Source organism: Geotrypetes seraphini, chromosome 10 (genome assembly GCF_902459505.1).
Source record: "Geotrypetes seraphini chromosome 10, aGeoSer1.1, whole genome shotgun sequence".
In the NCBI taxonomy this organism is placed as follows: domain Eukaryota; kingdom Metazoa; phylum Chordata; class Amphibia; order Gymnophiona; family Dermophiidae; genus Geotrypetes; species Geotrypetes seraphini.
Genome location: NC_047093.1, coordinates 28675755 through 28693080, shown reverse-complemented (window position 1 = coordinate 28693080; position 17326 = coordinate 28675755). Strand labels below are relative to the sequence as shown.

The window sequence follows — 17326 nt, the reverse complement described above, 5'->3', positions numbered from 1 at the left end:
TAATTTTCTTGTCCTTACTATAGATAAGGCCACTAACCCTTGTAATCGGCAGGAGGATTGGGAATATATCATTGGCTTCTGTGACCAGATCAACAAAGAACTGGAAGGGTATGTAGTAGAATCATGTTATTTGTAGCTCATTGTTTTCAATGAGAAATACTTAAACATTGATAGGTACATGATGACATTTATCATTTGGATTTAACTCACCTCTTTTCAGTAGTAACTCAGGGTAAGTTGCATTTAGGTATAGTAGGTATTTTCCTTGTTCCTGGAGGTTTATAGTTTCTCTATATTTGAGGCAATTGAGGGTTAAGTGACTTGCCCAAGATCACAAGAAGCAGCAGTAGGATATGATGCATATAGACATAGAACCATATAGAGAACTGGGGTCACCAAACATTTTAACAGTCATAAATCAACAGTGGATAGAGCTTAGGTTGGTAAGTATGAAAAAAAGTTAATGATTGTGTGTTTTAATAAGAGGAAATATTCAATCAGCATAAGAAAGAAGAACAAGAAAAAGAGGATAGGCTGGCCATTTCTTTTGCCAGCCAAGATTAACATGGCAAAGGGGAAACACCTCTTCTCCCATCACACATGGAGTGCGAGTGCCATGAGAGAAGCTTAGAAGTGAATGATATTGGGTAGAATTTTGAATTTTATATACATTAATTGCTCAAAGACATCTGAGGAAATTCATGGTTTAAGAACGGTTGAAAGACAGAAAACAGAGTTGGGTTAAATGGTCAATATTCTCAATGGAGAAGGGTAGTAGTGGGATTTCCCAGTAGTCTGTGCTTAGACCAGTGCTTTTTAACATATTTATCAATTATCTAAAGATAATAACTAGTAAGATAATTAAATTTGTTGATGATACAAAGTTGTTAAATCGCAAGAGGATTGTGAAAAATTGTAAGAGGATCTTGGGAAACTGGATGTCAAAATGGCAGATGACATTTAATGTGAATAAGTGCAAAGAGATGCATGTGGGAAAGAGGAACCTGAACTATAGCTATGTGATGCAGGGTTCTACATTAGAAGTCACCCAGCAAAATGAACTAGCTGTCATCATTGAAGATACGATGAAGCTCTCAGCTCAGTGTGCGGCAGCAGCTAAAAAAGCAAATAGAATGTTAGGAATTATCAGGAAAGAAATGGAAAACAAAGATGAAAATGTTATCATGTCTTGTATCGTTTTATGGCACAGCTGCACCTCAAATACTGTGTGCACTTCTGGTCGCCACATCTCAAAAAAGATATTAACAGAATTAGAAAAGGTATAGAGAAGGGCAACAAAAATTATATAAAAAGGATGGGATGACTTCCTTATGAAGAAAGGCTAAAGAGGCTAGGGCTCTTCAGCCTGGAGAAGAGATAACTCAGGGGAGATATGATAGAGGTCTAAAAAATACTGAGTAGAAACATAGAATATGAAGGCAGAAAAGGGCTATAGCCCATCAAGTCTGCCCACGCTAATGACCCACCCTCAGACTTCACCCCGCTAGAGATCCCACATGCATATCCCATTTCTTTTTGAAATCTAGCACACTGCTGGCGTTAATCACCTGCAGTGGAAGTTCATTCCAATGATCAACCACCCTTTCGGTGAAGAAATACTTCCTGGCGTCGCCATGAAATTGCCCACCTTTGATTTTCAGCGGATGACCTCTTGTGGTCGAAGGATCTTTAAGAAAGAAGATATCATCTTCCACCTCGATGCGGCCCGTGATATATTTAAACGTTTCAATCATGTCCCCCCTCTCTCTACGTTCCTCGAGCGAGTATAACTGCAATTTATTCAGTCTTTCCTCATATGGGAGGCTCTTGAGTCCCGAGACCATCCTGGTAGCCATTCGTTGAACCGACTCAATTCTCCGCACATCTTATTGATAATGTGGTCTCCAGAATTGAACACAATATTCCAGATGAGGTCTCACCATGGATCTGTACAAGGGCATTATGACTTCGGGCCTCCGGCTGACGAAACCTCTACGGATGCATCCCCGCATTTGTCTAGCCTTGGATGCAGCTTTCTCCACCTGATTGGCAGTTTTCATGTCTTCACTAATGATCACTCCCAAATCACATTCTGCCCTAGTCCTAGCTAAGGTCTCACCATTTAGAGTGTAAGTTCTGCATGGGTTTCTGCTGCCAAGGTACATGACCTTACATTTTTTAGCGTTGAAGCCTAGCTGCCAAGTCGAGGACCAATGTCCCAATAAGAGCAGGTCCTGCTCCATACTGTCGGGCAAAGCGCTGTTACCTACTATGTTGCATAGTGGAATGAGTAGATAAATGTGAATCACTTGTTTACTCTTTCCAAAAATACTAGTAGATTTAAAACTGGAGAAAACATTTCTTTACTCAACAGGACATAAAACTGTGGAATTTGTTGCCGGAAAATGTAGTGAAAGTGGTGAGCAGGGTTTAAGAAAGGTTTGGATAATTTCCTAAAAGAGAAGTCCATAAGCCATTATTCCTAGAATAAGCAGCATAAAATCTGTTTTTCTCCTTAGGATCTTCCTAAATATAGAATAGAATAAGCAACATAAATAGCATAAGCCAAAATATGGGAGGCCCATGGGGAGGGGCCTTAAACAACTTGGATCCAATCAGAGCCTCAAGCCCCTCCCCGGTGCATCCCAGGATGCATAAGGGAGGGGAAGGCTCATTTTGGAAGACGCAGGCCAGCTGGGTGGAGGGAATCTACATACCTCAGGTCACGGAGGTAAGGGGGGGACACCAGAGATGGGGGTGGAGATGTGTTGTATGGCAGCGGGGGAGAATAGGCATCTCTCCTTCTGCAGGGGGTGGGAGGGGTTTGTTTGCAGTGGGAGAGAATCATCATCTCCTGCTGCAAGGGGGGGGTCACCGCCACTGCATGGGGGGGGTTGTTGGCTGGCAGCGGGAGAGAATTGGCATCTCTCTCGCTGCATCACAACATGGCTTTTTAGCAGTCTCTGACATTGCCATGCCGGGGTTTAAAACAGTGCAGTCACTGTACCGGCACCCCTTGACTAGTCGCTTATTTTTGTAGCTAAAAGCCGATGCCACTTTTAGAAAATGGCTCAGCAATTTTTAAGAATCCACCGGAGGGCTCATTTCAATGTTGAAGGGCCCATTTGCATGTCATTATCGAAGACTGCTCAAAACCTTGCTAAAGACAGAGATAATCCGTTTTGATAATCCTCTGCTAAAATGCGTACAGGCTAAACCGTCAGAAAACAGTTTAGCGACAGCGTTAAAGTTTTGAGAATCTGGGCCTTAGTATGGTGCCTTTATACTGACTCAGGTGTGCACATTCTCAAATAAATCTGCAGCCAGGCTTTAATCCCAATGGCTCCGCCTCTTATGAATTATTTCAGAAAGAGGGGGGGAGAGTGGGTACACTCCTAAGTGCCTATATTATAAGATGTAAATTATCAAGAGAAAAAGAAAAGGGCAAGAGGGGATCAATTTGACATATTTAATGAGTGATAACTGCAACTAGTTGATTTTTGTCTGTTGTTTAGAAAGCCTTTATGATTTCTAGTAGAATATTTATTTAAAATTCTTTTATATCACCAATCTTAAAATTCTTAGTAATTTCTAATAAAAGTAATTGATTAGGTGAAAACTGATTTTAAAAAATAAAACCCAGGATGTGTGTTACGTCATTGAAAATTTGACATTTCATTGAATTTCAGCCCACAGATAGCTGTACGACTGCTGGCTCATAAAATACAGTCCCCCCAGGAATGGGAAGCGGTCCAGGCACTCACAGTAGGTAGCTTTTTCTACAAAGCTGGAAACCTGTGTACATGGATGGGGGAAGCCATTAGAGTTAGCCCAGAACAGCTTATAGAAAAGAATTATGACAGTGAAGACAATGTAGATTGTGTTAGTACCTCAAAGTCATTGATCAGAGACAGGATTTATCTTAGTTAGTTTCGGGAAATAACTTATAATTACAAGTGACCTGCAATTAACATTGAAGGCTTTTTGGCTCACAGTGGTAGCACTTTATTTAACATTCTTATAGAACATCTTCTTGAGCTCACCCAAGTAGTGCATTCCTTAAAATAGAAATAAGATTATTTTGTTTACCTATTCCTCCTTTTCCATTACAAATAGTTAATAATACAAAAATTTTAGGGGTAATTTTTGATTCTAAACTGAATTTCCACGATCAGATTAGTAATACCGTTAAAACTACTTTCTACAGATTACGCAGGATTAGGTCTATTTCAAAATTTCTATGTCCAAAATCATTAAATATTCTCATTCACTCTTTAGTGATATCCAAACTAGATTACTGTAATGCTCTTTTTAAAGGTATATCATTAACTGAACTCAAATGTTTACAAATTATCCAAAATGTTTCCATAAAACTCATTACCAAATCCAGAAAATTCGACCATGTTACGCCTCTCTTAAAAAACGCACATTGGCTTCCTGTTATCCATCGGATAACATACAAACTTTGTATACTAATTTTCAAGTCTCTACTGTATAAGACTCCTGCATTCATATATAAATTATTAATACCATATCACCCAACCAGAACCTTAAGATCTATTGAACAGAATTTACTGACTGTTCCATCACTGAAAATTATAAACACCAGACGACAGTTTATATTTTCAGTAACTGCACCACAGACCTGGAACACTCTTCCAATTTTTTTACGAAATGAGCAAGACTTGGTAAAATTTAAAAGTAATTTAAAAACATTTCTTTTTAATACTTAATTTAATAATTTCTTAAAGTCAGTAATTTTAATAGTTTACACCTTAGTGCTTAAATGTCTTCCCTACTGTGTTTTTCCTTTGTTTTGCTTTTACTTAACAAATGTATTTCAATACCCTTCTTACCTTATGTAATGTAAATATGTATTACCCAACGTAATTATTTATAGTTTGTACTGTTTGTTTCTTATTGACTATCTTTTTAATATGTACATCGCTTTGAATTTGATTAAGCGATTAATTAAGAAAAATAATAATAATAATAATAGACATTAATGTGTGTTCTCAGGTTTTTATTTGAATTTGGAAAGTTTTCCTGAATTAAAGATTTTAAAGTTTGAGCACTCAACACTTGTGCCTCATAGATGCTGTTGTCTGGAACTGGGACTATACAGCAACATCTTAGACTCTTAGCAAGCTCTCTCTAGATTAGTGGTTTTCACTGCAACCCCAATAAATCCAGCCAGTCAGGTTTTCAGGGTACCCACAATGAATATGCAAGGAAGAGATTTGCATACAATGGATGTAATATAAACATATTTATTTCATGTGGGTATCATGAAAACCGGACTAGCTGGGTGTGTCCCAAGGTCTGAGCTGAGAATCCCTGCTGTAGAGGCAGAAACTTTCTCAGATGCAGAAAATTCAAAACTTGTCTTCATGCTTTTGTAGGGTTGTCCTCTGAAAGAGGTGCATCTTTTATTACCTGTTACTTCATTTGTTGATTGCTTGATTTTAGGTTCTAGAAGCATGTATGAAGAACTGTGGAAGAAGATTTCATAATGAAGTTGGGAAATTCCGTTTTTTAAATGAGCTGATAAAGGTTGTCTCTCCAAAGGTCAGTCTGACTTTTGTGGTTCCTGAAATGGTCAAATTCAGAATGCAAATTATGAAAATATAGATTATAGTAGTCCCAAGAGAACTTGCTTCAGTTGTAGGTGGGGAGATTTTATTGAATGAAGAGAAGCACTGCTGATAAATATTACTGTACTTAAAATATGTGGGACCTCAGATTTCTTTGACATGTTTACCTGGAGAGGCAGTTGTAAATATTCTGCCTCACTTAATCTCAATTTCTTGATTTTTAGTATCTAGGGGACAGAGTCTCAGAAAAAGTAAAAGTCAAAGTGGTCGAACTTCTATACAGTTGGACGGTGGCCCTGCCCGAGGAGTCTAAAATCAAAGATGCTTACCATATGCTGAAAAGACAAGGTGGGAGCAGGTGGTTCGAGAATACATGCTTTTTCTGTCCACAGTCTGTTTTCACATATTTGTGACTATCTCTGGAAAAAAGTGATTTAATAGTGAGTCCAAAATGTTCAGACTGGTTGATTTATTTTGTCATGGGTCCATAAGCAATCTAAAAAAGCTATTTGTTTGAATTTCTGTAATTTTTTTTTATATTTTGTCACATAAAAGGATAGGGTTTGGTCTATTAAAATTGTTTCCTTGCAGAAAATTAATATGCCATTTTTTGTTTTTTACGACTTTAGTTACCTTTTCCTAGAGATTATCATATTTACTTATAATGTGGGCTTAAGTTGGAAGGAATAGAGCATGTTCTGACTACCTTACTTTACTTATTTCCTTACTTTATCTTTGGAATAATGAAAACATGATGACTAGATTCTTTATTAATCAAACAACTAACAAAAAAAGGAGAACTTCAAATATGAAAAAAGTCTTTCAACTGTAGTGGTGCTCAGAACCTTGAAAAGGTGGTGAAATCACAAACCGGGGACAAGCCCCTGTAGGTGTTTCAATGCTCTATCATCGCATTATCTTTATCGGTAGAAAGAATTATTTGAAAAACTTGTGAGATGAAATTAACTGTGATAACAAAAACAGTCTCTATAATCAATAATGTCTTCAACGTTTCAAGTGTTTGAAAAAACTTAAACTTAACTTGCACGGGTGATTAGGAAGCGGTCTCACTCCAGCAGGCTCTAACACGTTTCGCCGTTGGCTTCTTCAGAGAGCCCCCGTAAGCTGGATCGGTAACAGAGTAAAACTTCTTCCTGCCAAAGCAAAGATAAATCTCACTTAATATGTATAAAAAAATTAATATTTTTACTTAACTCTCGTCGCTGCCGGCAGTTACCTTCCTCTTCACCCATAGTTATATCACTTCCTGGTAATGTGACTTTCAACTGAACTCCCTGAAGATATGCTATTACATCTGTCAATCTTAATGTAGGAACGCCCACCATTCCACTTCTCGATTCAAGCCTCCTGGACTGACAGTCTGCCAATGAAAGATCCATGCTTGTTCCTGTTTCCATAACAAGGCTTGCTTGTTCCCACCCATTTTCAGGGTGGGAGCTTCCAACACTACAAACTTCAATTCATCCAGAGTGTGAGATGATGCTTGCCAATGTTGCGTGAGTGGGGCCCCCATATCTCCCCAACAGATCTTACTAAGATGTTCCGTAATCCTAACCCAAATGGTTCTGGTGGTGTGACCTACATACAAAAGTTGGCATGGACATATAATCATGTATACCACTCCCTCGGTGCTGCAAGTTTTTCAAAGAATTCTTTCTACCGATAAAGATGATGCGATGATAGAGCATTGAAACACCTACAGGGGCTTGTCCCCGGTTTGTGATTTCATCACCTTTTCAAGGTTCTGAGCACCAATACGATTAAAAGACTTTTTTCATATTTGAAGTTCTCCTTTTTTTGTTAGTTGTTTGGTTCTACCCTTTGGGGGACGTTGCTATATATATATTTTGACCTAGTAGTTTTTGATTGGGGATTCACTATTAATGCCTTTTCCTTAGCACCAGCAACAGATGATCCAGAGAGGGCTGTGCCCATCTGCCAACAGACAGAGAGTACTGAGTTGAATTCTGCCTTATTGGATAGAAAGCCTTCTGGTCAACCAGTATGCTTTGTCTTCAGCAGGCGAATGGATGTGTACCTACTAACTCCTGGTCTCTGTTTGTCAGCTCCTGTGCTTTGTTCACTTGAGCTAAGGGGTGTTCTGGCTGAGTGATGCCAGCTTTACAGGATACACCTGGTCCTTCCAGGTCCCTTCACCATCCTCCTCCCTATTTTGGGGCTGTTGTGCCTTTTCTTCTTTCCTATATTTTGACCGGAACAGGATTCACTCATCACCGAGAGGCTTCCTAGTGGGATTTTGGCTTGATTCTTCTCCCTCCCTTTTTAGAGTGAGTGTCTCTTTAAAATTTTATTGCTGTCAGCAGCGTGGCTCTAGCAGTTTTAGTGGCTTTACTTCTAATGGCGGCTGAGGGTGCAAAAAGGTGTTCGCTCTGTGGAAAGCACCAAACACCATCAGATGAATACTCAGGTGGCTGTACAGAGGCATCGGCAGAGGAGAGTGTAATAGTGACTGTGGTTTCTTTGTTTTCCCATGTGGTGGGGGGGGGTCCTCAGTTCTCCGTGGCCATCTTCTCAGCAAGATTCTGTTTCCGCAAGTTTGGAGCTTGCTGGGCTGGGAGTTAATTCAGCTCTCTCTTCTTTTCCAGCCATGGGTGCCACAGCCTCAAACTTGGGTGAAGGCACAGGGCAGTCTGTGTTTCTTTATTCTGCAGAGCCTTTTTCTTTTTTTTAATTTAAACATTTATCATAATTTGAACAATATAAGTTCATTAAACAAGACAAAAGTTTTCCAAATTGCAGAGCCTTTTTCTCCAGAATTTATTCTTCTGCTGTATAAGGCCTATTTGTTAGGGAGCTATGCCTTCAGATCTTATGGCTGCTTCTTCTGTAGCTGCACCTCAGTCACTTCCAAATCTTCCTCCAACTCCTGTGCTGCAGTAAGAGGTTGCTTTTAGCTTCTAAGGTAGGTTCCTTGTCTCTTCCCTCTTCTTCCTATAGAGACAGGCCTGCGTCACCCTCAGAAATTGTCCTAGTTGATCTGGAAGACTGGGAGATGCCCCTTAGTGAATGAGATGATCCGACTGTGCTTAGGGTGTTCCATAGAGAAGAATTTCCTGGTTTTATTACGAAGGCCCTGTAATGTTTGAATATTTTTGCTCCAGATACTCAGTCCTCAGCTTCTGCCAATCCCTTATTGACCAGCACTAGGAGTCCTCCAAGAGCCTTTCCGGTGCATGAAGCCATGCAAGAATTGATTTCTGCACAGTGGGTTACTCCAGATGCTAGTCTTCGGGTATCCAAAACATTGTCCCATCTTTATCTGATTGCCCAGGAGGAACGGAATAGGCTTCGGCTGCTGAAGATAGATGTGCTATTTGTGGCAGTTACCAAGAAGTCTATTCTCCCAGTAGACGAGGGGGTAGTCCTTAAGGACATTCAGGATAGAAAACTGGAAGCTTCAAAATGTCTTTTGAAGTTTCAGCTCTTGCTTTATAGGTGTCTGTCTATATTTCCTGTGTGACTTGTGTGTGTCTTAGCTAGGTGCAGCAAATTATGGATTCTATGGTAGATTCAGACTCTCAGCTCCCTATGGAGTTTTCCGACATGGAGACGGAGCTCATGTATTTGGCAGATGCTCTAAATGATCTCATTACGACATCAGCAAAGCAAAAATCCTTAGCAGTCACTTCTAGGAGGTTCCTGTGGCTTTGCCATTGGGTGGCTAATGCCACCTCCAAACAATGGCTAGTGAAGCTTGGTCAGCAAAATCTTGGAGAAATTGGTTAAGGATTTTGGTGGATAAGCCTAAGTCCTCTTCTGCCCTTCTTTGCTTCTGTGGCACTAAATGTTATAGGACAGGAAGGTGTACATTTAATCAGAAAGTTAAGTTCTCTCAGAAGCAGTCCTATCATTTTGATAAGCAGGTAGCCTCCTAGCTTTCCTGCCCTCCAGCTCCAGTGGTTGTTAGACATTATTCAAGAAGGGTACAAGTCAAAAATTCTAACTTAAAGAATTTTCATCTCTCATTGTAGCTTCTTTTTTAGTTTCCCTATGTGCAGCTTTTGCCAAGTGGGAGGCAGTCAAGTTAACATTAAGTTCCCTGGTGGATCTTGGGGCAGTCATTCCTGTACCTCCACTGGAATGCGACCAGGGGCGCTATTCAATCTACTTGATTGTTTCAAAAAAGGGAGGCTCTTTAAGACCAATTCTCGACCTCGAAAAGGTCAGCGAATATCTCAAGGTCAGACATTTTTGCATGGAGACCGTTCAGTCCATCATTGCAGTGGTGCAGCTGGGAGCAAGCATCTCTCCTGCCAGTTAAGTGTGTGTGGGGGGGTGTTGTGGTGGTAGGAGGGAGTGAGCATCTCTCTTGCCAGTTAAGTGTGTGTGGGGGGGTGTTGTGGTGGTAGGAGGGAGTGAGCATCTCTCCTGCCAGTTTTTATTGAAGTGTGGGGTGGGAGGTCACAGCAGCAGGAGGGAGTGGGCATCCCTTCCGCCTCTATTTTGGTTCCAGGGGTTGTTGGGGTTGGGGACCATCATCAGAGGGGTGGCTCACAGGTTTTTTTTAAATGGGGACATCTGTGCCATTAATAAAAAGAGAAAAAGCCCCAACAGCTGAGTGGCAGGAGGCTGCTTTGGGACTTCCCCTGCCACTCAGCTGTTCAGACTTCCCCAAACCGGCTCTGCACATGTGTCAAAGTTTCTCTCACAGTGACAATCAGAAGGGATTATGGTGTACCTCCACAAAAATCATTTGCATGCAAACTTGTTGGAACATCAGTTCTTGTTTCAAAATTGGTCAAAAAATCTGCCTACCGTGTTTTGTGCATCTAGCCCTCTATCTCCACCTGCTAGTAGATGGACACAACTCAGTAGTCTCAGGATTCATCTGCTGCGTTTAAAGGAAAGAAAATTATCAGGTGAGATATAATTTTTCCTTAGTGTTTCCAAATACAACAGTGTTATCTTGGTTTGCTGTACAAAACCAGCATTTTTATTCTTGCTCTAGGGATAGTATTGTCTGACCCTCTGATTCCTGTGGATAGGACCCTTATTCCCTCTCCACCTCCTCGCCCAAAGAATCCTGTGTTTGATGATGAGGAGAAATCCAAGGTAAATATAAATGCTTTGAGTAGATGGGCTTATCTGAGTACAATAGTTAAAAATGAAAAAAAAGGATAACTTTTGGTGATCAAAACTAACCTTTTGTGAATCCTTCTGCTGTCAAGGACAGAAGAATCTTTGCATGTTGTGTGTGGCCTTAGTGCAGGAGTGAGAAACCTGCCAGCTGATCTTTACTGAAAGAAGGAACTTCTTCCTTTAGAGCATAGGTGTCAAAGTCCCTCCTCGAGGGCCACTGTCCAGTTGGGTTTTCAGGATTTCCCCAATGAATATACATGAGATATATTTGCATACACTGCTTTCATTGTATGCTAATAGATCTCATGCATATTCATTCGGGAAATCCTGAAAACTCGACTGGATTGCGGCCCTCAAGGAGGGTCTTTGACACCCCTGCTTTAGAGGAAGAGATTTTTTTGCACTATCTTGGTGTGGAGATTTGAAATTTACTTCATCTTCTTGCAATCCAGCCTGTCAGTATTTTCTGTTCTCTTTTCTGTTGCAGCTTTTAGCCAAACTCTTAAAAAGCAAAAACCCTGATGACCTGCAAGAGGCCAATAAACTAATTAAATCCATGGTAAAAGAGGTAACAACAGATTTGTTATTGTTGTTCACCTATTCTTGTCTCATTCACCTGTCATTTCCTTATGTCATGATGTCCCTTTAATCCATTTCCATTATTTTCTTTTTTCAGTTGATTTCATTCATTGCATCCAAAAGTTTCTTTTTATCCATTGATTTTTTAATTTTTTTCCTAATTTCATTTATTTCTATTTTTACTTTTTCAAGTTAGTCATGAACACTTCCTATCTATTCATTGATTTCAACTTTGGTGGCTATCCTTTCTGTTAAATCCATTCAGTGAATTGCTTGCATAAATATAGAATCGCCTACTAAAAGAGGATTTCAGGTCCATATTCCTTGAGCACTAATTTCTCACCCTGACAGACCAGATAAAGAGTACAAGGTCCATCTGGTCTGCCCGTTTCCCATGTGCAGATTTTATTTTCTCCATGGACAAGCAGGATCTTTATAGCCACTTAAGTGGGTGATGTCTTCAGGCCAGAGCTAAGTTGGATACTCTTTCCTAGAGCTCAGAAATTTCTAGAAAAGTTTTGTTAGCCTGTGTGATTGTTCCCATGCACCATCAGTGTTCTGTCTCTTCAGTGTTATTCTAACCATGGTTGCAGTCAATATTTCAAAATTATTTTTTTTAAAAGTTTGGTATTCATTATGTTAGAGAAATTGGGGTTTAAAAGATGTCCTGATTGAAAAAAATTCATTCTGTAGTTTCCTCATCAGAACAGTTGATTATGGGTTGTGTGCCTGTTGATTAGTGGAAGGAGTATGCAGTTCGCAAGAGGTAGCGTTTTTGTAAAGCGTGATTCATGTGATATCAAATTGGTCATTGGATGCCATTTTTTTGACCCTTATACAGACCTGTGAGACTCCTGATGCAGGCCACGGGCCGAAACATGTACATGTCAAGTCGATGTATGTTGTAATTGAAGAAATAAAGGAATGTGTGAAGTATCTTGAGTTCACCAGTCTCTGTTGGACTTTTCCACTCCTTTGCCTCTGACAAAAAAAACCCAACAAAAGTTTTGTGTGCTTCACCTAAAAGAGTACTGTGCAGCCTTAGATGCTCAGTGTTTTTCAGTCTCTAATTGATGGTGATGAGCGAAGCTGTAGTTGCTAGACTAGTTACTAAAGTAGCGCCTGTCCTGGGCATCAGCTGAGCAGAGGGGTATCTTATTTGAGGTTTTAAACTCCAAAAGAAAAAATACATATAAAAAATTTAATTTGATCTGGAGCAGGAATGATGTTTGGACTCAGGAGTCAGCGTTTCTTCCCCCCTCTCCATTCCTCTCCCTTCTTCAATGCTGTTTTCTTCTTCCCCTGAAAAAGATTTAAATAATTGGATGAAAAGTTATTTCCTCACTTCAAGACATTAGAATAACTCTGCAGCATTTCTTTAGACTACACTAGTTAGCACCTGTAACACAATGGGGGATGATTACCTTTCTTTGGCTGGGTTACAGACCAGCTGTTCAGGCTAGTAGCAGTAGTTCTTTCAGAATGCTTAGGCTGACACATCAGTCTTTTATTTTCTTCTTTCAATTAGATTTTCTAACATTTAAAGCTAAAGTCAGAGCCTTGAACAAATCAGATGTTCTTCAAGGACAAAGCAAGACATCATATTTAGATGTGATATGTTGCTTCTGTTTCTAGATGCTTTTGGGATCATTCAACATGCATGTGTGCAATTTCTTGACCTGGCATCCACATATGTGACCAGGCAGTCTTTTTCATTCCATGGAGCTGAAAGAATGTTTTCTTAGTTTCTCCCTCACATGTGCCATTTTGTGATTTGCTGTTTTTTTCTTGTAAAAGATTGTTCTTTTGTGTGGGATCAGTTTTCCTTTTTTTTTTTTTTATAAATCTTTATTCATTTTAAATCTTTCAACAAGTGTACAATAAAACCATCATTTAATATACATCACTTGAAGCTCTACATTTTTCTCAAGAAAAAGATTATATCCCACCCCACCCTCCCAAAAATTATATTCAAATATAATAATTTAGATCATTTGTTTTACAATTTGATAATGAAAACCACAAAACCCACCTCCCACCCACAAAACAATATATATTAAGTAAGTAGGGAGAAATGCTGATTATTCATTATAATACCTTATTAATGGCCCCCACACATCCTTAAATTTATTAAAATATCCATTTTGAACTGCAAGTGCTCTTTCCATCCTATACATGTGACACACCGAGTTCCACCAAAAACAATAATTTAATCTTGTGCAATCTTTCCAGTTATATGTTATTTGCTGAATGGCAACTTCTGTTAAAATCATTAAAAGTTTATTATTATTAGCTTTTAGCTCTTATAGACATGCCAAATAAAATTGTGTCATGTGACAATGCTACATGATTTTCTAGCATACAATTTATTTGATCCCAAATTGACTGCCAAAAAGCTTTAATAGATGGACAATGAAACAATAAATGATCTAAAGTTCCAGCCTCGAGATGACAATGCCAGCATCTATTAGACTTAGAGCAATCCAATTTTTGTAAACGAACAGGGGTCCAGAGTGCTCTATGCAACAGGAAAAACCATGTTTGCCTCATAGACGCAGACATTGTACATCTCATCCTCCAAGACCAAATACGTGGCCATTGAGATGCATTAATTTGATGCTTAATCTCAATGCTCCAAATATCTCTAAGTCCAGTCTTTGGTTTCTTATTCGAATAGCCAGATAATAATTTATACCACTGTGGGATCAGATTTTCATTCTTCTTTCTTCCTTTTAGTTATTCCTAGCTATTTGTTTTGGCATTTTGTATTGGCACTGCCTCCATTGCATGCAAATCTCTTTCATGAATATTCATTGTGAATATCCTGAAAGCACATATTTGCATTAGTCAGTATGATTTATTTTTGTATTTGTGGTGCTTACTCACTGGGTTATGAAGACATATTTTTCTTTTCTTTTTTTTATTTGAAACCTTTAAGGATGAAGTTCGAATGCAAAAGGTAACAAAGCGGTTACATACTCTGGAAGAAGTGAATAACAATGTGAAGCTGCTACATGAAATGCTGGCTCATTATAACAAGGATGACTCATCAGAGGCTGATAAAGAACTAATGAAGGTAGATCATTACATTCCTGTCATAAATAAGAGCGTATTGAGACCACTGTAACATATGAGGCATGATCAAAAAATATGGTGACTGTGTAATCTTTTATATTTAAAAGTGTGATTTTGGCTAGTCTTTTGTGGGTGTGCTGAGAGGTCATGGGTACACGTCCCTCATAGCGGCAGTGGGCAGTAAAATTAATAACAATAATAGCTAATAGTGGTTGCATAAAAAGTATAGTTATAGGAATAGGCTTATTATTACAGAGATGCAATGCTTAGAAGAAAGATATGCTTGTTATTAATGTACAGAAAGATATTTTGTTATAGAACTGCTTGTGTGTGTATGTGTGAAAGGCTGCAGGAGAAAGAAGGAGGAAAGGGGTGTGCGTGCAGAAGCTGAAGATAGAAAGAAGGGTGGAAAGAGCAGGCAGGAGGGTTTTATCTGAATGATGTTTGTCTAAATGGGTGGAGGTGTTTGAGATGTGAAAGGTTGAAGGAGAAAAAGAGAGAAACGGGGGCAAAACCTGTCCCTTATAGATGAGTTTCTAGTAATTTCCAGCATCTTTCTGTCACAATTGGTTTCTGTCTAAAACAGTGGGGCTCTCAAATAAGTACCTGTTTTTAAGAACAGGCAGCTGGGGCCATTCTGGTTACTTTAGCACATCTGTTGAAACTAAGCTATGGTGGATTCTCCCAACATTCTGCCAAGGTTCTTTGTTAACCTCAAGTACTGATATTTAGTGGCATTCCAAGGCTGAATGGTCAGGAGCCTTTGGTCTTTCTGCACTGACACTCCCAGAGTCAGATTAATATAATATCCAGAGGCCTTTGCTGACATTCTGGTTAGGCCAACAGAAAATGCTGATAGCTAGCATTCAGCAATATAAGGCTGACAGAATGCTGCTGCTGGGTGCCATCCATTGGAAAGGCAGGGCTCTTCAATACAGGAAGTGGCATATTGAACCTTAGTAACAGTGTTTCAACTTGTTCGGTGCAGTCAGTCGGTTGTGAACTATGGTTGAGAGAGGGTGTGTTTTTAAAGTATGTCCTAAATCATGGATCACAAACAACACATTAACATGAAATTTTGTTTCAAACTACAAAAAAGTGCTAAAGAAACACACCAAATGTTTATGGTGATGCTGCAGTGACCATGAAGACAGTTTACTAGTGGTTCAAGGAATTTTGTAATGGTTATGAATCTGTTGAAGATGAAGAGAGATCAGGATGTCCTTCAACATCAAAAACCCAAGTGAATGTTGAAAGAGTAATGATTCGATCAAACAGGTGATTGATTATTAGGGAAATTTCTGAGGATCTGAACATCTCTTAAAAGGGCTTATTAGAGCATTTAATAAATAATGTGCGTAGAAAACGACATGAGAAATGGGCAAACAGTTTCATCCTCCATCATGACAATGCTCCGTGTCACACATCGCTTCTGGTATGGCAATTTTTGTCAAATAAAAACTTTACGGTGTCTTCCTCATCCACCTTATTCACCAGATCTGGCACTGTGTGACTTCTGGCTCTTCTCCAAAGTGAAAAAGACAATGAAAAATAAATGTTTTGAATTTATTCAGGACATCAAGGCAGCCACGACAATGCAACTAAAGACACTTATGAAAGAGGACTTCCAGAACTGCTTCAGAAAGTGGCAAGAATAATGGACTATCGTGGCAAGTGGCGAGAACGATGGAATAAGTGTGTTTGAAGTGAGGGAGATTAATGGCAATGTGTCTTTTACTATAATAATTTTATTTTTATTTAAACATTCACCATATTTTTTGATCACACCAGGAGCTACAAAGAGGGAGTGGCATTCATTTCATTTTTCAATTATTTTGCCTCCCACAGAAATATGCTCTTCTGCTTAGTGCAAACTAAATAATTTCCTCTGCATTTGTAAGCTTTAATGCACATAATAACAGGTTACTTATATGTAAGGCCTATTAGTCCACATAATAGTGTCTTGGTTCATGCTTTCTTTTTTTGAAGGTACTATAAAAGTGTGGAAAGCAAACAGAAGAAAATGATCCACTTAAAACACTATAAACCAGGGGTATTTAAACGTTTTGTCAAGCAGCCCACTTTTTTGATTGCTGAGTTGTTCACGGTCCACAATATTAAGTGGCCTACCTACATGTTTTACTGACAATCTAAGACTAAGCAGGCTGGTAGGCTTACTTAATCATAAGTAAATAAAAAAAAAAAAAAAAAGAAAGAAGCTATCTGCCTCAAAAATATAGCAATACACACAAACAAGAAGAGGCAGACAAGATGTCCAAAAACAACCAAACAGTTACTTTATTGATACAAATAACCAAATGCTATAAAAGTCTATGGTTTGATATCCATCATATCTAACAAGTCTTTCTATGAAAGTCACAATATAAATGATGGCCTAGCTTTATAAAACAGGTCTTCCAACAGGGATCCCAGTTTCGGCATCTGAGGATGCCTTCTTCAGGGGATTTGTGAGAACACTGTAAGCAAAAGGGTTGTTTAAACTTGTAAAAAACCAGCAGCTCAGATGATACAGGACGGTGTCTCACACAATGAAAATCAAGCCAAAAATGCTAAAGAAGGACATCTTGTCTTCCTCTTCTTGTTTGTATGTATTACTTAATCATAAACCATAATGTCCATAGAAGTGTGTCCTAAATGCCAAAGTACTTTTATAAATTTTTATTATTTTTATGGAATATTAAAAGTAGTTATTATTTTCATTTAAGTTAATAAAAATGAGTCCAGCTGCACTGGGTTTATTTTTGAAGCCCATGAAAGCTTTCTAACATGTGAAGTTGTATTTTGTCCTAGTAAGATGATAAGATAACCAAAGCTGTTTCCCGGTTGGGAGGGGAGGCCACAGTGGGCAGGGGACTGTGTTGGTGAGAAGAGAGGGCTCCACCTCCACCACCTGAGGTTGTGGGTTCAAACCCATGCTGCTCCTTGTGACCCTGGGC

At 39.1% G+C, this 17326-nt stretch overlaps 1 protein-coding gene across 7 annotated transcripts in view; it reads left to right on the top strand.

The window, feature by feature from the left end:
• GGA3 (golgi associated, gamma adaptin ear containing, ARF binding protein 3) overlaps positions 1 to 17326 on the top strand; it is an 81039-nt gene that overhangs the window by 11042 nt on the left and 52671 nt on the right. For 6 of the 7 annotated variants that reach the window (XM_033961034.1, XM_033961033.1, XM_033961031.1 and 3 more), the window contains exons 2-8: positions 24 to 108; positions 3690 to 3765; positions 5470 to 5568; positions 5819 to 5942; positions 10585 to 10688; positions 11203 to 11283; positions 14233 to 14370. In XM_033961034.1, coding sequence (XP_033816925.1) covers positions 5485 to 5568; positions 5819 to 5942; positions 10585 to 10688; positions 11203 to 11283; positions 14233 to 14370 — 531 coding nt within the window. In that variant the 5' untranslated portion in view covers positions 24 to 108; positions 3690 to 3765; positions 5470 to 5484. The remainder of the gene's footprint in view (positions 1 to 23; positions 109 to 3689; positions 3766 to 5469; positions 5569 to 5818; positions 5943 to 10584; positions 10689 to 11202; positions 11284 to 14232; positions 14371 to 17326) is intronic. The other variant, XM_033961032.1, reaches the window with a different exon arrangement.